Source organism: Ovis aries, chromosome 17, assembly GCF_016772045.2.
Source record: "Ovis aries strain OAR_USU_Benz2616 breed Rambouillet chromosome 17, ARS-UI_Ramb_v3.0, whole genome shotgun sequence".
Lineage (NCBI taxonomy): Eukaryota > Metazoa > Chordata > Mammalia > Artiodactyla > Bovidae > Ovis > Ovis aries.
Genome location: NC_056070.1, coordinates 70,034,153 through 70,053,818, shown reverse-complemented (window position 1 = coordinate 70,053,818; position 19,666 = coordinate 70,034,153). Strand labels below are relative to the sequence as shown.

Genomic DNA, 19,666 nt, shown 5'->3' with positions numbered 1-19,666 from the left:
GGGGACAAAGCGTCCAGGCCCGCCCGCCGGGCTCAGGGCCCGAGCGCTCGGCGACTTGCTGGGCTGCGGGCGCTGGGGATGCTCCCGACCTCAGGAAGTCTCCCTGGAGCCTCCTGTACCCCTATTTTCCTGGGGAACGCGGGGATGCCAGCTCCTGCCCACCGCCCTTGCCTCTGTTGTCGCCTCCCAAAGCTGGTGACTTTCCACTCCCTAGGGCACAAAGCTTGGCGTGTGGAGGTTTTGGGGAGAGGATGGACGATGGCCTCGTATCCCCAGCTTTCTCGGGTTCGAAGCCCCTTCGGCTCAGTCAATGCACGGGGTCCAGAAGGAGCTCCGGCGGTTTGGCCTGCCCCCACCGAGGACCCTGGCCCTCTCTGGGTTTGGGAGTGGGGGAGGCGGTCGCAGGCGACTTCTGGGGATTTCGCGGATCAAAGGGGGGTGCCGAAGCGTAGCCGACGCCCGCTCGACTTACGGGTGCACACCGCAGGCTGGGGGGCCCGGATCTGCACCCCCTCGGTCTCCCCCCTCCCCTGGCCCTGTCCGCTAGCCGCCACTCTTGGCGGGGAGGGAGGGGCAGCGGGAGCTGGTTTGCTGGCTAGGCGCTTCGTTTGCATTGGTCCGGGGGGGCTGAGACTGCAGCCCCCGGCCCCGTGGGCGGGGTGGGGAGGCGGGGGCCGGACGGGGGCTCAGTCTGCGCTAGCATTGGCGGAGCAGGGGACTGGGGAGGGGGGGCAGGAAGCGGGGGGGAGCGGAGCTGCGAGGGGGGGGGTGTATAAATAGGGAAGGGGGGACGTGCATCCTCGGCTGAGTGAGGGGGGGGCGCTCGGCACAAAGAAAGTGGAAAGTTTGCAGCGCGGGGCGGTCCGGGCCAGGGATCCGGGTGCGCACGTGCGGGGCCGGGGGCACCGGGGGCCCCCCACGCCGAGCTCGCCGTTTCTTTTTTTTTTCTGCAAGCGAGGGGGGGGTGTTGTTGGTATCGCCCCCTCCTTCTCCTCCCCCCAGGGGTGAAAGTGCAAGAGGAAGTGCAGCCGCTGCCATCTTTCCTCCGCTCCGAACACACGGAGCCCGGGGCCGCAACGCAGTCGCTCCGCCGCCGTCTTCGCTCAGCCCGGGAAAGGGCCCGCCCTGCCGCCGCCGCTGCCCGCCCGCTCCAGCCTTCGCTGCCGACTCCGCCCGCCAGACTCCGGGATCCGGCCCGCGCTGCCGCCTTGGTGCGCGCCCCGGCGCCGCCGCCGCCTTAGCCTTTTGTTTCCTCCGCTCCGGCGCCCCCGCCCCGGCTCGCGCTTTGCAGGGGACGCAGCGCGCGCCCCCAGCGGGCCCGGGAAAAACCGCGGCGCGCGCGCGCGCGCCTGCGCAACAGACCCCCCCCTCCTCCTCCCCGCGCGCGCGCGCCCTCTTGGCTGCGCGCCGGCGCCGCCTGGCGGGCGGGAGGGGAGGTGGCAGGCGTGTTTGCGGGAGGGGCGCACCTCTTTGCTCGCGTACCCCCCCGGAGGTAGAAAGAGAACGGGAGGCGGGCGGGCGGGCGGAGACGAGAGAAGAGTGCACGATCTGGCAGGGGTGGGGGCAGCTATGTGGGCGGTGGTGCGTCCTGCCGTCTAGACAGTCCGATCCGGGCAGGGGGCGTGTGCGCTCGGCGCACCTGCGAGATTACAGAGCCCCGGGCCGGCACGTGTGGGGAGTATAGACGCGTTCGCTGCGCCCCGCTTCTCGCTGCCTAGGGGAAGGGAGTGGGGCGGGTAAGTGCCGCGGCCCGGCCTGTGGGGAGGGGGCGGCGGCCATGGAGCGAGTGAACGACGCTTCCTGCGGCCCGTCGGGCTGCTACACCTACCAGGTGAGCAGACACAGCACGGAGATGCTGCACAACCTGAACCAGCAGCGCAAAAACGGCGGGCGCTTCTGCGACGTGCTCCTGCGGGTAGGCGACGAGAGCTTCCCAGCGCACCGCGCGGTGCTGGCCGCCTGCAGCGAGTACTTTGAGTCGGTGTTCAGCGCCCAGTTGGGCGACGGCGGAGCTGCGGACGGGGGCCCCACTGACGTGGGGGGCGCGGCGGCGGCCCCGGGCGGCGGGGCTGGGGGCAGCCGGGAGCTGGAGATGCACACCATCAGCTCCAAGGTGTTTGGGGACATACTGGACTTCGCCTACACCTCCCGCATCGTGGTTCGCCTGGAGAGCTTCCCTGAGCTTATGACCGCCGCCAAGTTTCTGCTGATGAGGTCGGTCATTGAGATCTGCCAGGAAGTCATCAAACAGTCCAATGTGCAGATCCTGGTGCCCCCTGCCCGGGCCGACATCATGCTCTTTCGTCCCCCCGGGACCTCGGACTTGGGTTTCCCTTTGGACATGACCAACGGGGCAGCCTTAGCCGCCAACAGCAATGGCATCGCAGGCAGCATGCAGCCCGAGGAGGAGGCGGCGCGGGCGGCTGGTGCAGCCATTGCGAGCCAGGCCTCCCTGCCTGTGTTACCTGGGGTGGACCGCTTGCCCATGGTGGCTGGACCCCTGTCCCCCCAGCTGCTGACCTCACCCTTCCCCAATGTGGCATCCAGTGCTCCTCCCCTGACTGGCAAGCGAGGCCGGGGCCGCCCAAGGAAGGCCAACCTGCTGGACTCAATGTTCGGGTCCCCGGGGGGCCTAAGGGAGGCAGGCATCCTTCCGTGCGGCCTGTGTGGAAAGGTGTTCACTGATGCCAACCGGCTCCGGCAGCACGAGGCCCAGCATGGTGTCACCAGCCTCCAGCTGGGCTACATCGACCTTCCTCCTCCGAGGCTGGGTGAGAACGGGCTGCCCATCTCTGAGGACCCCGACGGCCCTCGAAAGAGGAGCCGGACCAGGAAGCAGGTGGCATGTGAGATCTGCGGCAAGATCTTCCGTGACGTGTACCATCTCAACCGGCACAAGCTTTCCCACTCGGGGGAGAAGCCCTACTCCTGCCCCGTGTGCGGGCTGCGGTTCAAGAGGAAGGACCGCATGTCCTACCACGTGCGCTCCCACGACGGGTCCGTGGGCAAGCCGTACACCTGCCAGAGCTGCGGGAAAGGCTTCTCCAGGTGAGGAGCGGCGCCCCGGCCCGGTGACCTGCCCCAGCCCAGCTCCTGGAGCGGCCAGCTCCTCGCCAGGTCTGGGGAGTCACTCGCCCTTGTGGGGCCGCGTCAGGTTTGGGCAGAGGGTTTTAACGACGCTGATTTTTGAGGTGCTGTGGCCACGACCAGCTTTCTCTTGCCTCGGGGGACGTTCGCTGGCTCTAGGCAGGCCCTGCTGCCTCTTCTCGGGGGCCTTGTGGGAAGGGGCCGGATCCCTCCGGCTGCAGCCGCAGCCACTGGGCCTCACCATTCTTCTCCCTGGGCTCCCTTTGTGTTTCCGGCACCAGGCGAGGGGCCCCCTCTGGGGGCGGGAGGCCGGGCTCCTCCAGCGACTTTCCCCGCTTGAATGGCTGCCGGGGGAGGGACTGAAACAAGTGCCTCTGGGACTGCGTAGGCTCCCAGGCCGCTGCCGGGCCCCCACCCCCACCACTGGCGGCCCTGGGCCAAGAGACCCCAGAATTACAGGGCACGGAGCTGGGCACCCAGAGTCTTCTGAACAACGAGATCTTTGATATGCTCTGACCTGGTGGTTCCAGAGCCTACCTGAACCCACAGATCCCCTTTATGAGCACTGGAAGGAGGGGGAAGAACGGCAGGACGTCTTTTTAGATCGACTTTTTAGTGAGACTGATGAGGAACTTGCAGACTTGTCTGCCAGCAGAGGGTTGTTTTTCCTCTTAAGAGGATATTCAGAATAAAAGGCTGGTTTTAGCTTGCTTGGGCTCTGAGGGCCTTGTGTGTCTGAACACCGCGATGCAGAGAACTCCCTCAGAGGGGCCCCAGGCAGGAACCAGTCATACCGGTCAGGCAGCCTCTGCCCACCTGCTCTGTCGGGCATCTGGTTTACCAGCCCAGCTGGGGACTTAGGGCTCCATCTCTTGGCCTCTGGGGACTGAATTCCATCCGGGTGGCATTCATTGGCTGCTGTGCCGGGAGAGGCTGGGGGAGGGGAACACAGAGTTTCTAAGGGGCTTTAGTCCGGACAATGAAGCAGACATAGCCCCTCCCGGAAAGGCTGCAGCAAGGCAGCCCGGTCTCATTCTAAAGCCCTCTCCTCGGGACCTAGAAATCACGGAGTGTCTGGGGGAGGGGGCGGGCAGACAAGGTCAGAGACAAACACTCAGCTCATTCCCTTCCCCCTCTAGAGAAAACCGGGCCACAGAGGCCTGGGCCTCAGGAGCCAGGGCTGCGAGCTGACTTTCCTTTGTCGTGCAGGGGTAAGGGGGAGGTCTGGCCAAGCTTGCAGCCCCTGTTCCCTGGAGGTCTTGTTCTAAAGTCTCTCTTGGTCTCTCTTTTCCAGGCCTGATCACTTGAACGGACATATCAAGCAGGTGCACACTTCTGAGCGGCCTCACAAGTGTCAGGTAGGGGCCGGGCCGGGGCAGAGAGGGAAGGCGAGCCCGCTGGAGCCCGCTGGCGTCTGAGCGGGCGGCCGGCTGACCGCCGCTGTGCACACCTCCCCCTGCCCCCTCCCCCTCGTCTGCTCTCCTTTGTTCTCCCCCGCCCCCTCCCCCCCGCCGCTGATGTCCCCTCCCTTCTGGTTGCTGGGTCCTGGCTCCCACCCGTCTCTGTCTTCGCTCTGCTGCTTGGCTGTCCTCTCCTGGGGTCTGCCAGCTCCTTGGATGGTGGGCCGCAGGCCACACGTGTCGTCCTGGGGGACTGGCAGCCTGCCGAGGCCGACTTTGGTTCCGGGCGGTTCGCAGGGGCCACCATGGGCAGAAGTGGTTTCGGAAGGGCTCCTGCTGGCCCGGCCCGCACCGCTTCCTCTGTGCGCCTGGCAGCCTGACTTGGCTTGGCGCTCCGTCTGGGTCCCCCGGCAGGGGTAGGGGTGAGGAGGCAGGGCGCTGGTGCCCTCATCTCTGTCCCGAGCCACGTGTGCGCGCAGCCAAGGGCTTCTGAGAACTGGAGAGTGAGGTGGCTTCCTGTCCTGGAGAGCTCTTTGTGTAGCAGTAGGTAGGGGAGACTGAGCCAGATTCTCACCCTTGGTGTGTCTGCCTGAATGGTATCTGGGTGCCCTGGGTGCCCAGAAAACCAAGCTTCCTCTCCTGGCCATTGAGCAGTCTGTGTGGGTGGAAACCATGCCTCTCTCTTCTCCTTGGTCATCTTCCCTTTCCTGGGCCGAGTTCTCACCGTCTCAGGCGGAAGACAGTTGTGGGGTGACCCGCTTCTCTTTATCCTGTTGGTGGCAAGGAGGGAGTGCTCCGGGGAGACCGACAGGGAGGGCTGGACACGCTGCAGGAGGGATGGGGAGCCCCCGGGGGCCAGGCGTGGCGGCACTCCCGCAGGCCTCCTCTCTCTGACTCTCCGCCACGGAGCGCGTTCTGACACCCAGGTAGTGTGCTGAGCAGCCCAGCAGAGCAGGAGGCGCCCAACGGGCAGTGGGGGCGTGCCCGGTGGCCTGGGGGGGTAACCTGCACTCTCTGCCCTTTTTCCAGGTGTGGGTTGGGAGCAGCAGCGGCCTGCCGCCCCTGGAATCTCTTCCTAGCGACCTGCCATCATGGGACTTTGCCCAGCCTGCTTTGTGGAGGTCGTCCCATTCGGTTCCTGACACCGCCTTTTCCCTTTCTCTAAAAAAATCCTTCCCAGCCCTCGAAAACCTGGGCCCGGCACCCTCCAGCAACGCTCTCTTCTGCCCAGCCCCCCCGGGATATCTGAGGCAGGGCTGGACGGCCTCTGAGGGTGGCCGGGCCTTTACCCAGTGGCCTGTAGGCTAGCCGGGCCTCCCGAGAGGGTCTTCTGTGGTGGGAGCGGCGGTGGCGGCGGGCCGGACCTTCTGCTCCTGGGAGAGACCTACCCACCGTGCCCAGCTCCTCCTGGGTACTCAGGCTCTTCCCCAGCTCAGGGACCCCCATGTGGGGGCTGCAGGGAGCTCCTTCCTGGGCCCGCCGCGGTCTCCGTGTTTCTTTCAGGGCTCTTGGCCCTTGTTTCCCCCCTTTAGCTGACGGTACCCTGGGTGTCTGCCCCTGCCTAGAGGCCAGTGCCTCCCCTCCCGATAGCACCTCCCTGAAGCCTGCGGTTTCTGGAAGAGGGCCTGGCCTCCTCTCTTCCTACCCTGGGAGTGAGTCCTCCTCCGGCTGGCCAGCCCGAGCTGCCTGCTTCCCTTCCACTCACACAGGTCCCACTTTCCTTTCTGGCTCGTGAATTAGACGGTTGTGGTTTTGAGTGCCATTCATTAGCAGCTCTGCTCAGGAACTAGACTAACCAGTAGCTTTACTTTGGGTCATCCTGATACATGGCTTTGGGGGGCTGATAAAGCAGTTGTAGACCCTCCCCCTTGGATCCCAGTGGTGTGTCCTTTAGCCCCCTTGGGCTCTGTGGGAATAATAGGAGTGATGATAAAAGTTTTCATTCTAACATTTGAGGCTTTGTGTGTTTTGTCTTTGGTCTGTGTCGTAACGCTGACACCACAGTCTCTTGGTGTACGTGCCTGCCCTGCCCTGCCCTCCGACACACACACGCTCACAGGGCCGTGGTCCCGCCTCCAGCCCCGCAGCCAGAACCCCCCTGATGGTGACCTGGCAGGTGAAGACGTGCTGCCCCTTAGGCTTGGGCTGGCCAGCCAGGTGTGCCGGGGCTGGGTTAAACAGGGCAGGGGAGTCTGTTTTGCATGGTGTGTGTGCTGAAAGCATCGGAGGTGAAGAGATAGCTTGCTGGGAGTTGGTTCCTGGGGCCCCTGGCAGGGCTGGGCACGGCCATACCTCTCGGCCCTCCTGGTGCCAGAGAGGCATTGGTTACCGGGACTGGTGCCTCAGCCTGAGGGCAAAGGCCCTCCGAACGCGGGGACACGGAGGCTCAGCCTGGCTCTCCCTGGGGTTTCGTGATGCCCCAGCACTGCTCATCTGCACGTGCTGTGGGCTGGGCCTTCCCCCCCACAGGGAGTTCAGCCTGACACCGAGAGGCTGGAACAGCTCAGACCTCTCCCACTGCTCCCTGTGGCCTCACTTCTCAGGGGCTGGTCGGGGGTGGTTTGGGCTGGAGGGATAACTTATTAGGAACTGAGGTGGGAATAAAGGAACTGACACCCTCCAGAAGGGGGCCTGCTGGGCCCCCATGTGTTGCCCTTAAGACTCTTCTACCCTGAGGCTGCCAGACTCAAAGGCCACCAGCGTAGGGTGTGCCCTGGTGTCCCTGCTACCACTTGGGGCCCATTCCCGAACTGCTCAACCCTTGGGAGTCTGGGACTTTTGGGAGTCTGGGATGGGGAGAAATTGGCAGGGCGGGGAGGGAGCCTGGTTGGGGCTCCGGGTTGAGTGGTGATGACCAGAGAGGACTCAGCTGGGGGGCCCTACCGGTGTACCACTGGCAACAGCAGGCTGCCTACACAAGGGGCTGGGGCTAGGCGGCTGCCCCAGCACCACCGGACCGGGGTGCTGATCCTGGCACAGTGCCCCTGCCTCCTGCCCCCAGGATAGGGGCTGCCTCTGTCTTGAGTGGCCCCAGCCTGGAAGTTCTGGGCACCCCTTCTTTGAGATCCATCTGTCTCAGCCTTTCTGCTTCTTGAGTCAAGTAGCCAGGCCCTTTATGCTCGCTGTTGTCTGAACTTCTGGCAGGCCTGGACATGGGCACTTTCTCAGTTCCTCCAGAAAACCTCTGGTTCTCCGGTCAGAGGGTCAGTGCTGGCGTAGAGAAGCCAACCGCCATTCCAGTGTGGCTTTGTAACACACGGAAAGCTTTCCTATCTTTTTTCTAAGTAGCAGATTTACATTCCTAATGATGTTTGCTCAGGCTCAAGTTAGCTTTCATTCCTTGAGAGATAATCAGTGGAGGACAGGGTGGGAAACCTCAGCCTGGTCTGCGATTTCAGTTTTGTTTAGCGAATCCCCCAGACGGATAATCCACTTGCGAATAATTGAGGTTTGGTTGTCCATTATCTTTTGTTAGCAAAGTGTGACAGGCAGTGCTTATAAGGACACGTCCCAAAAGAAAGTTGGCAATGAGGTTTCTCTCTCACCTCCCTCTAGCAGCACCCTCTCCAGAGAGCACGGAAGGTGGAATCCTCAGCGTGCGTTTTCTTACACCGTGGTTGCTTCCTTTTTTGAGTTGTGTTGTGTGGTGTAGACTACCCTGCCCCTCGTCACGGGATGGGTGGTCCTCGGTCACTTGTCTAGCAAAGCCAGCTCTCGTCTCCTCTCCCTGAGGTGTCCACAGCACCCCTTATCCTGGTTTATAGTCTGGTGGGCTGGGTGAGGGAAGAATTCCGTTTTCCCCCCTACCAAGGCCATGAGATCAGACACCCATGATGCCTTCTGAGTCATGTGAGTGCTCAAGTTTTCCTGCACAAATCCTGTCACCGCTATCAGGACAGCCTGGCCCCCAAGGGCGCCTTTCACTAGAAGACACCTCTGCTGAGGCTGGAGGTGGTCGGAGCACCGGCTCAGGGGCCGGCTCTCAGTCCAGCTGCCCCAGGTCCTCTTGGGACCTCTGCCTGCCTGCTGGTCGGTCGCGGCGGGTGGGAACACCGCAGGGTGGCCGCGGAAGGGAGGGCCCTGGCCCCCCAGCGGCAGGGGGTCTCTTCAGTAGTTGAGCCCTCAGCTTTGTGCAGGTCACTCTCAGAACTTAGCTCCCTCATTTGTCACATGAATAAACTCACCATATGAAGGAGGTGAAAGCAGTGCAGTTGGCCCTGGAACAACGTGAAGGTTAGGAGCACTGACTCTCTGGGCGCTCAGATACACATGCACAGCTTAACAGTCGGCCTTCTGTTTATTCGAGTCTTTCTCATCCAGGCTCCTCTTCCTTGGGTTCGGCCGATCATAGGTGCTGTACCACCTATCCCAGTATTTACTAGCGAAAAAAACCCGCGTATAAATGGACCCTTGTAGTTCAAACCCTTGAAAACTGTTCAAGGGTAAGCTGTATTTTATTAACATAACTTGTTCTATTCGCATCTGTGACATTTGTTCAAGAGATAACGAATGGCCAAGAAGAACAGAGGCGGTCCTGACACACACATCTGGGGCTGGGGTGGCCACCTCGGCGTCTTCTGTCTCCACAGCATCTCGCATGTTCGTTTCTTGCTTTAATTGTACAGTGAAGCAACAGATAGACGCTGTACGTGGAGACAGTGTTCAGATGCTTACCATAAGGCCTTGGGGTCTCAGGATCTGTTTTTGTTCAACGGAGACTGTGGGAGCACCTCCATTCTAGCCAGTTGATGGGGTGGCTGGTCTTCAGTAAGTTAACATTCCATCTGTGATGACCTTAAAGGTGAATGTTGCTTTCTCTTATGGTTCTCAAACAGTAAACACACACGTATGGAGAAAAGAAATGAAGTCAACCTTGACTCAAAGCTGAGACACGTGCATGGAACCAAAAATAGTTTGAAGGTCATCAGGTTGAACCCTCCTCGGGCTTTCCCGACGTTCCGTGACCTCTAGGGCTCTGTGCAGGCCCCCACTTGGGCGGGGCGAGGGCACAGCCAGGCTCGAGGGCCACTGTGAGGTACAGCCTGCCACTAGTACCTATGAAGGCGGAGCCTGGGCCTGCCCAGCACCAGGGGCACTTGGCCAGTGCAGGCGGTGCTGTCCTGGCTGGCACCAGCCCTGGGAATTCTCCAGATGCCCCCAGGAGCCTCTGGCTCTTGGTCTCTGCTAATTTTCATATTCGCGCAGTTGACACTGTCCTTTCATGGGCTGCTTTTTCAGTGCAAATGCACAAGAATGTTATCAAGAGAAATCTCTGCTCTGTCCTGCCTTTCCTTCCCATTTCCCGGTGGCCACAACTAATGTCACTTTTGAATAAATAGTGAGTAAATGGAATTCTTTGTGTGAGGCAACCAGGGGAAACCCAGGGTGGAGAAGGTGAAGACTGTTCTATTTACATGCCAGCAGCTCTTTTGTAAATGCACTTACAGCCAGTGCAAAGAAAGTCAGTTCTTAAATGTTTAAGAATGAAAAGTGCCTCGCTCTTCGTTTTGCAGAACTCAGCCTGCCATGAAATGGGCGTGTTGGGGGCCAGTGGGAACCAGTGATCCCAGCTCAGGGGTCCTGTGGGGAAGACCATGGGGAGCAGGAGCGGCTTGCTCAGCATCTGGGCAGGAAGCTGGGCTGCCTGCCGAATTCTCTTTGTACAGGGAGTTTCTATGTTGGTCGGAAGTGCTTTGTGGCATGGTGTGCTCAACGGAGAGTCAGGTATGGGTGCCAGCTTTTACCTCACCCCGTTCTCCTCTCTGCCCTCAGACCTGCAATGCTTCTTTCGCCACCCGAGACCGCCTGCGCTCCCACCTGGCCTGTCATGAAGACAAGGTGCCCTGCCAGGTATGCGGGAAGTACTTGCGGGCGGCGTACATGGCAGACCACCTGAAGAAGCACAGCGAGGGGCCCGGCAACTTCTGCAGCATCTGTAACCGAGGTAATCGCCCACTATTTCCTCACGTCGGGGGGCGGGCCTGCGCCCCGCCTCAGGCCCCACTTTGCACGGCCAGCCCTCCCGCCCCCCGCACTGAGCGGTGGGCACCTCACCCTCAGTTAGCTGTGTGCCGCCCTTTCCTTTCCCATCAACTTGGGGAGCTTGGAGTGGGGGCTCCCAGGAGGTCAGCAGGCAGGGACAGAGGAAAGAGGCGTTTCCCAGGCTTGGGGCCCATGACGCACCTGCTGCCCCGAGGGCAGGATGGATGCGCTGAACCACGGAAGTCGGTGGGAATCGTGAGACCCCCGAGAGGTAGGAGAGAGAGAGACAGACCCGCTGAGTCACAGGCATACGAGTGAAAGTCAGCAGCCAGGTAAAGAGGTCAAGTCCATAGGTGAACAAGGGCCGGAACTTTCTAGCATATGTGGTCAAAGGAATCCAGACCCGGGTAGACTGTGGCCTTGTCGAGGGCAGAACATGGCAGGTGCTCTGAGCAGGGCAGCGTGCTCGCGGCCGAGGTCAGCCTGGCTGGCGTCTGACTGTCGTGTTGGGGGAAGTCGCCTCTGCCTGGCCTGCCGGCTGCCGGAAGGCCTGAGGCTCGTGTTGTCAGAGGAGGAGGCTGTGCCGTGTCTGCTGACGGAGTCGGCGCGGCTGTCTGGCGTGCGTGAGGCGGCTTCTGCATGGTGCGCTTGGCTTGGCTGGGAGCGGGGGACGGGGCTGCGAGTCCTGTCTCCTGGGACGCGCTGGTTCCAATGCTCCTGGAAGTCCTGTGTGTGGCTTTGCGGACGGATCACTGAGCCAGGAGGCAGGGGACCCTGGGTTTCGCCGGCCCCTCCCACCTCACCTTCCTGTGCGACCTTGAACTCTCCCTTCCCCTGTGTCTAAGGCTCAGTCTCTTCATCTCTACAAGGGGTTGGAAACACCCCTTTGCCCACGTCACAGGGCTCTTGTGAGGATCCCAGGAGACGGGGCGGGTGACTGTCCTCTGGGCCCTGCAAGCCACAGCACACTCGGGAGGCCCTCCTTTGTTGCCATGTTGGGAGAGACACAGCTCGCCGACACTCTGGTCTGGACCAGGCACAGGACCCCTGCAGTCCTTGGCCGGGGTCTCTGAATCCTGTAGAGGGTGCCTGCAGAGTAGCCAGGTATTCCTGCTGCCCTGGGTTGGGTCCGCCCCCCACCAGGACTGTGCACTCAGGGTTGCCTTGAAGGCTGCCGGATGCCGATGTGTTTACCACCAGAAAGTGCTGTGGAAGCGGGCAGGTCGGGAGGTGGTCAGAAAAGCTGCGGAGGCATCCATCCTATTTTCTGCATGTCTGTAGAGGGCAGTGGGGCTGCCCGGCTCCAGGAGGAGACAGTTCCTTGTCTGACTTCTCCTCACGCCCCTGACGGCTTCAGGCCCGCCACACCGTGCTGCCAGCAGGCGCTCTGTCAGGGTTTCAGGGTTGACGTTCTCAGCCTGAGTCGGCATCAGAAACCAGAGGTGGGAAACCGGTGTGCGTGGAGGAGGATGCCAGCGAGGAGACTGAGATGAAGCCTGGATTATAGAGGCAGGGAGATGGGGTCCCCATAGCCCCTGGGGACCCTGCTCAGGAGGAAAGAAGAGCTGAGAGCAGCGGGGAGCAGCAGGGAACGCTGACCCAGTCAGGAGACAGCTGGTGTGGCAGAGCCAGCAACTGCTGAAAGTCAGGCTGTGTTTGCCCTGTGCTGGTGAAGAGGACTGGGCAGCTGCCACAGGCCACGTGGCCCTGGTGGGTGGAGGTGCCGGTAGAATAGAACCAGAGCCCCCCTTCCCTCAGAAAAGCTCCTGGATCTGGACTGTAAGCAAAGCAGCTTCGGGTCCCAGTGTCAGAGCAGAAGTCTATTCCTCCAAGAAGAGAGAAGAGGGCTCTAGTCCAAACCACCCTGGGTCCTCAGAAGGAAGACAGTCTTGGTCTTCGTCAGAAGAGAAGAAGCAGGGTTCTACCTTGGACTCATTCCTTGGGCAGAAATTCCTTTCCCTCCACGAAGAGGAAGACAGTTTTTCCAGGAAGAGGATGGGCCACTGGGACACAAGACCCTGGAATCAGATCACAGGGAGCTCTGGGCTGACCCATGTGATGCAGGTGCTGCCGCAGGAATTAGGTGGGTGTCCTTCTGTCTGTGAGGGTCCAAGCAGAGGGTCAGCCCGCCGATCAGCAGGTGAGGCTGGATCAGGTCGGTTTCCAGGTGTCTTCTGACAGCCTGCAGTCCCAGCAGTCCTTGAGCAGTCAGCTCAACCACTTACCCGTCTGCCTGCTTGCAGCCACATAGAAGACTCTTGCCCATGAAGAATGGGAGAGAGCAGATCCCACACTGGAGACAGATGATCTTGTCTTTGAGCTGGAGACACACTGGGACATGGGCTGTCCCACCTTAGAGGAGATGAGTCCCAGCAGGGGACTGCAGATGGCTGCAGAAGCCGGCTCCCTCACGTTCGAGTTGAGGCAGTCAGCCGAGCTGAACGGTGGGGATGACCTGGTGTGATAATCGCTTCGGTTTCCCTTCTTCTGAAGTTTCTGTGGCAGGCCGTGTACACATGCGTGTATCCTGGGATGAGGGAGAGCACGTTGGGAGTCTCCCTTTGACTGAGACAACATTTGCACCCACACGTCATTGCTCCACGGGTAGAGAACACCGTCTCTCCAGCCAGAGGCGAGCACACACATTGTCACCAACGCCAGTCATGCCACCTCCTGGGCCGTGCGGACACAGACCTGCTCAGCGCCCCCTCCAGCACGGCTCAGTTGGGCGCGGCCCCACCAAGGTGTGGACCAGGAGAAAGCAGCCTCTGACCCCTGCACAGATGTGGAAGCTGTGTGCAGAGGGTTTGCCTCCAGAATGGGAATTGCACACACCAGCCAAGGACATGCTGCAGAGGCCCAGTGGCCACGTGGCGGTAAACTCTCTGCTTCTGGAGCGAGGGAGGGTAGCCCGTCGGTGACGGGGGTGTCACGGGTGTGCTCGAGCCCCATCACCCCAAACCTTGTATCACGCGGCCTCTTTGGTTCTTGGTTAGTCAGTGATGGACAAGCAGGTGAGTTTAGAATTCCAGCCAAATGTGTCTGGCTTCAAAGATGTGTTTGCGGAAAACTCAGCTTTCAACCCAGAACTTGGCTGCTGAGTTGCCGTGTGTTTAAATTCTGGGCTCTAGGTGGCAGCTGTGGATGCCGCCTACCACCCACCACGTGGCTTTGCTATAGATAGTAAGCAGTCAGCAGCTGGGGCAGCGTCAAGGGGACCCAGCCACGTGGTCCCCAGACTGTTTTCCAGGAAAATGCAGTAAGCTTTCGTTGAGCATCTGCTGTGTCCCCAGCACAGCTCTTCCCACGAGGAGAAGATACAACAGCTCCTGGGGCTCCTTCCCACCTCTTATGTCCCTCTTGGCTGCCGTGGCCCTGTCCTGGTGTGCCGGGAGAGTGGTTCCCTCCACTTCAGAGGCCCCACAGGGATGAAGAGACAACGACTGCCTGCTGAAGCGGTGTCATCATGTCAGCAGGATAGTCTGGTATTTCTGCTGCCTGCCAGGGCGCAGGGCTGAGGGCCTCCATCCTGTGGGCCTCCCCTGGTCCTTCTGGCCACAGCCTCCCTCGAGGGAGTTTTCCTGTGGGACCCTCGGAAGCCAGTCTGGTCCCATGCTTGGCTGCAGGCAGACCATCCAGTCATAGCGCGGGACAGTGTGCTCCTGCAGGCAGGGTGGGACAGTAGCATCCTGTCCCAGAGGGTTTTCGCCAGGAGAGGAAGCCCAGTTCACCATGTCCCCCATTTCCCTCCAGAACCACAACTGCTACCATCAGGAGCACGTTTGTTAAATGAGATTCTAAAAAAACCTCCCTGCCAGTGCAGGAGACCTGGGTTTGATCCTTGGGTTGGGAAAATCCCCTGGGGGAGGACATGGCAAGTATTCCAGTATTCTTGCCTGGAGAATCCCATGGACAGAGGAGCCTGGTGGGCTACCAGTCCATGGGGGTCACAGAGTCAGACACAACTGAAGCGAGTTAGCATGCACACGTGGCGGAGAAGTGCAGGAATTTAAGTGGCGGTAACTTGAGCCTGTTGCACAAAGCCCAGGGATGTTTCTGGGTCCAGGACCAAGACGCAGGGACCATTAGAGAGTCTGCCTAGTGGTGAAGGACTGTGTGATGCATGTGGTCCTTGGACTGGGTCCAGGCTCTGCCATTTAGCAGCCGTACCTGTGGCTGTGAAGCACAGCATGATACACGCAGTATGCAGGGCCTGGCATGCCTCTGTCCCTTGCTGAAGGTGACCTTTACTGAATAATAGTTCCAGCAGCATTTGAAAGCCAGGCCAATCCAAACATTTTAAAAACTAGTCTCAGGGACTTCCCTGGGGCTAGAACTTCATGCTCCCAATGCAGGGGGCGGGCCCTGGGCTCGATCCCTGGTTGGGGAACTAGATCCCATGTGCTGCAACTAAAGACCTCCCAAGCCACAATGAAGACAGAATAAATAAACATTAAAAAAAACACCAAGTCTTGTGGACACGTTCACTGTACTCTCCGGCCACTGGCCCATTGGTTGTGGGCCCACTGCTACCCTGTGGCTGTAATTTAAGGAGAAAATGGAAGTACCCAAGGATATGTCAGCTGTTTCTGGACTGAAGGGATACCATTGGGGCACAAGGGCTGCACATGGGCCTTTTGCAAAGTTTTGGTTCCTGCTGAAGACACTTCCGGATCCATGGCTGTAGGGGCACTTGATGTCACAGCTCCTTCACGTGAAATCCCAAGTAGAGTTCCTTTGGTCCACCTGGTTCCATCTCCCAGGACTCATCGCTGCTGTGGAAGCTGATCCAAGATCCACTCTTCGCAGCCTGAGGCGTCTCAAGGCCCAAAATGACCTCTGAGCATCTGAGTGGGGCAGCTCCCAGATGGCGGGGTTGCCTCTCCCCCACGATAAAGACAAGGACTGTCCCTCTTCCTTAAGTGAACCCGATGGATCCTCAAAAACCTAACCAAGACGACCATCGTGAATGAGAGATGACTGCAACCCTCCTTTTAAGACAACTTCCCATTTTCACTGTTCCTCAGAAGGTCTAAACAGTCACTAAATCCAGTCACTCTGCAGGTGAGAACGTGAGCAGAATAGAGCTGGTCCTGACCATCAGAAGGGGGACTCTGGAGACGCTTCTCTGGAACTTCATTTTGCCTCCGACCGGTCTCTTGTGCAGATGGTTTGCCTTCGTGAGTGTTAGGCAGCTGGAGTCCCGCGGCTGCCCTGGAGTCCCTTGTGTTTTCCTGACTGTGTTTCTAGTCAGGTCCCCACAGCTGGTGTGGGTCTGTGAACCATCCGCTCAGACCACTGGCCCCCTTGAGGCACCGAGCGGTCTGGAGGCAGCGGGCCTCTGGCCCGGGCAGGAGTGGGATCTCAGGCCCCCCCTCCAGGCGGACTCCACCGCAGCCTTGCGGGGCGGGCTCTGCAGAGATGCGGACTCAGGACAGTGCCGCCGCCCTCCTGAGCCTGGTGGAGGCTCCCGTGGCTGCAGCATTCTTGAGCCAAGGAGGGCCCCTGTTAGCAGTGCTAGCCCACGCGGCCCGAGGAGAGGCGAGGGGGAAGCAGAGAGAGGTGTCAGTGTGCCGGCCGCGGATCTCATCTCCTTTTGTCTTGTTTAGGTTTCTCCTCTGCCTCCTACTTAAAGGTCCATGTTAAAACCCACCACGGTGTTCCCCTTCCCCAGGTCTCCAGGCACCAGGAGCCCATCCCGAATGGGGGAGCAGCGTTCCACTGCGCCAGGACCTATGGCAACAAAGGCAAGCGACCCCTTGCTCTGCACTTTGCTTCTCTGCGCAGACTGTGTTGTGGGGGCGCTGGGCCGGGCGTGGGGAGGCGGGAAGGCGGCCGACTTGCTGGCCGCCTCGAGGAGGCTCGAGATCCGAGTGGCAGTGGCCTCCAGGACAGAAGTCACAGTGGGGGTCTCACTGCAGGGCACTGCCGAGATCCAGCCCCCGCCTCCTCTTCCCCAGCCCTCCCCCCTCGCTCCTGGCCAGTCCCCACACCTAGAGCCCCGAGGGACGCCCTGGGCCCAGGCAGGAAGAGGAGCCCTGCATGATGAGCCTCTGGGCCTGTCCGTTGCCTGTGGCCCTTCCAGGAGGGCGTGGTGCTGCGGCTGAATGCTTTCTTCTCCTTTGAGCCTGTGGGCAGGGGGAGCCAAGGGCTGGCTTCCCCCTCGGCAGGGGCGGTTGGCTGCTGTGGGCAGCCCTTCCGTAGAGCCTCTGGCCGCGTTTGTGAGATGCATGGCGCTGGCTCCGACTCGGTTTGTAGAGCTCCCTAGGCCCCACCTCCACTGGTTGATTCCGGTTGTTCCGCGGTATTTCAAGTTGTTGTTGCCTTGTGGGTGATGCCCGGGCTTGGCAGATGGCAGAGCTGGCATGCTCCACACTCCCATCACAGACCTCCCTTCCCGGCATGGCGCTCTGAACCCAGGCAGGAAGCTGCTCTTGGTGGAGGATGCCCGTGTGGGCCGGGCAGGGCAGATGAGCGAGGGCTGTCCTAAGGCCCGACTTGTCCTGGGCCCTGCGTATGGACAGCAGCCGATGGAGTTGTTCAGTTCCTTCTAAGCTGTTGTGCTTTGACCAGTTGGCCCGGAAGGCTTCTGGCAGGCGGAGGCGCGGAGGGCAGGGCGTGTGTTCGCAGCGTCGGGAGAAGGACCGGCTCAGCCTCAGCGGTCGATGGGGTCTGCCTGGGTCGAGGAGCCCACGGCTCTGGTTCTGCCTTGCTAGGGCGCAGCCAGTTTGGTGCCGAGGTGAGGTCACCGACATACCTGTTCAGCATCATTACCACAGCTGTTTTACCCGCAGAGGCACCTGAGAGGGCGCCTAGGAGTTGGGCTCTTGAGTTGTCCGGGTGGAGGCAGTGGAGGCCCCCTCTCCATACCCTTCCTCGAAGCAGGCTAAGATGGCGGTGAGCAGTACACGGGCGCCTGCGTGGAGAGTCCGCGGCGACGGAGGTCAGCGGCCCCAGGCCCTGCTGCCTCACCCCCCCGTAGGCACGCCGGGCTCCCCGACTGACCCGCTGCACTTCCGTGGGTTCTGCAGGGCGGTGGCTGGCCATCAGCTGCCCTCCACGAGTCCGTGAACTGCTGGCCCCTGGCGACCCCCTCCAAGGGGGGCATCCCCAGAGCCTGGCCTCACCCGCCCCTCTGTGTTCTGTTTCCTCCTAGAAGGCCAGAAATGCTCGCATCAGGATCCGATTGAGAGCTCCGACTCCTACGGCGACCTCTCGGACGCCAGCGACCTGAAGACGCCCGAGAAGCAGAGCACCAACGGCTCCTTCTCCTGCGACATGGCGGTCCCCAAAAACAAAATGGAGTCTGACGGCGAGAAGAAGTACCCCTGCCCCGAGTGCGGGAGCTTCTTCCGCTCCAAGTCCTACTTGAACAAACACATCCAAAAGGTGCACGTCCGCGCCCTTGGGGGCCCCCTGGGGGACCTGGGCCCCGCCCTCGGCTCGCCTTTCTCTCCCCAGCAGAACATGTCTCTCCTCGAGTCCTTCGGGTTTCAGATCGTGCAGTCCGCGTTCGCCTCGTCTCTGGTCGACCCCGAGGTCGACCAGCAGCCCCTGGGGCCCGAGGGCAAGTGAGGCAGACAGACGCTGCGTCCCTGCGGAGCCAGCCGCTGGGGACGGCTGAGAAATGCTGTGAATGCGGAGGGAAGTGGTGTCTTTGGGTTCTGTAGCTGAGAAGATTTTTACTCGTTTTTAACTAGCCCCGCTCCAGCCCTGTCACCCCCACCCCCCACCCACCCCCCAATGGTCTTTAGAAATAGATTCTCATCTGATCCTCGGCAGAAATAACCTATAAGACCCGGAATGGGATGAGGGCAGAAAACACTACACGCCGGCCTCCTGGGCGAGGCCAGGGCTGGTTTCTCCACCGGGCGGAAGCTGGAGCCCCTGGTGCTCGTCAGTTCTCAGTGGCCCCAGTCCCACACCCACACCTGGGACCTCGGGGAGTCCGGTCCCCTGCCCCCTTTCTCATATCCCTCCACAGAAGCCACAGTAGGGCCTCTACCCAGTTACACAGGGCTGATGCCCAACTGTTTTTAAGGAAGCTGGAAGCCCGCAGCAGCGTCCCGTGGACCGTGGGGGCAGTGCCCTCTGAGAGCCCCCCTGAGCTTGACCTGTGACCTGGAGGGCCCCCACCCTTTCTCTGAGCCCTACCTGAAGGCTAGCATTCTGCTACTAGGACAAGCTTAGCAATTGAGGACACTCCAACCCCAAATTCCAGGTCTTCTGTGATTTTTTTTAACCATTCAACTTGCTGTTGGGTTTTAATTCTCTAATTATTATATTATTATTATTATTTTTTAGGACCAGTCGTAGTGAATTGCTACTGAAAGCTATCCCAGGTGATACAGAGCTCTTTGTAAACCGCAGTCACACGTTAGGGTTAGGATTAAAACTTTGTTTAGGTGTACCATAATTAACTTGGCTAGTTGATTGTTTGAAGTCTATGGAAGAAATAGTTTTATGCAAAATTTTAAAAATGCCAGTCTGGTCAGGGTGGGCGGGGCTCTCTGCGCTGTTGGAGGGAGGGGGAACCAGCAAGGGTGGGCATCACGCACTGTGGTTGTATCGCGTGGGAGCAAGCCCGGGTCGACCCTGTGACACGAATTGACCTGATCAGACTGTATTAAAAACATTAGTATGTTACTCTGCCTGCTGTCCTGAGTCTGTTTTTTTCAGCTAGGAGGGTCTCTGGGCCCAGGGGATGGGCAGCCTGTGCCCCTGCACCCGTGTGTGGTCCCGGGAGGCCTCTCTTCGTCATCCACTGGGAACCTACAGGTGGGTGCTTCCCTGCAGACTGGGCTGCCAGCGTCCACCCACCACCTCCCCTTTGTCTTCACTGCTCCGTGTCCCAGACCCTGAGGGCACAATGGTGCCCAGGATACACTCATGGAGCTTGAAGGGAGAGAGTCGGGTAACCAGTAAGCAGACTTAACCACAGAGTCCAGATAAACATCCAAGGTAGTAGTGATGCAGCGGAGCAGGTGCGCGCTCCAGGCCCGTCAGAGGTGGATTCCACGTGCTGGGGAGCAGCTGAGCCCGCGCGCCGCAGCCACTCATCCTGAGCCATGAGCTGCAGTCACCAAGGCCGCACCCTAGCGCCGGGCGCCACAGGAGGAGCCGCTCACTGCGATGAGAAGCCTGTGCGCTGCAACTAGAGGGCAGCCCCTGCTCCCCACAGCTAGAGAAAGCCTGTG

The 19,666-nt window shown here is 60.5% G+C and overlaps 1 protein-coding gene across 5 annotated transcripts; it reads left to right on the top strand.

Annotated features, from left to right (window-relative positions):
- The first annotated feature begins 1,033 nt into the window (after window positions 1-1,033).
- PATZ1 (POZ/BTB and AT hook containing zinc finger 1) lies at window positions 1,034-19,120 on the top strand. 5 transcript variants are annotated; one of them, XM_042234863.2, is made up of 5 exons: window positions 1,034-3,048; window positions 4,382-4,445; window positions 10,260-10,431; window positions 16,079-16,216; window positions 17,629-19,120. In XM_042234863.2, exons 1-5 carry the CDS (start codon window positions 1,778-1,780, stop codon window positions 18,042-18,044), a joined length of 2,061 nt encoding a protein of 686 aa, XP_042090797.1. In that variant the 5' UTR covers window positions 1,034-1,777; the 3' UTR covers window positions 18,045-19,120. The 5 variants fall into 5 exon arrangements, with proteins under 5 accessions (XP_042090797.1, XP_004017545.2, XP_027812615.1 ...); XM_004017496.6 differs by having other exon boundaries at window positions 17,626-19,120; XM_027956814.3 differs by having other exon boundaries at window positions 16,144-16,216; window positions 17,626-17,981.
- The last annotated feature ends 546 nt before the right edge of the window (window positions 19,121-19,666 follow it).

Bases quoted from the DNA above. Each gene is read 5' to 3' on its own strand.
- PATZ1 (XM_004017496.6), top strand. From the start codon at position 1,778: ATGGAGCGAGTGAACGACGCTTCCTGCGGCCCGTCGGGCTGCTACACC. The intron at 3,049-4,381 runs GTGAGGAGCGGC...TCTCTTTTCCAG, and splicing joins TGCGGGAAAGGCTTCTCCAG to GCCTGATCACTTGAACGGAC. The intron at 16,217-17,625 runs GCAAGCGACCCC...GTTTCCTCCTAG, and splicing joins CAGGACCTATGGCAACAAAG to AAGGCCAGAAATGCTCGCAT.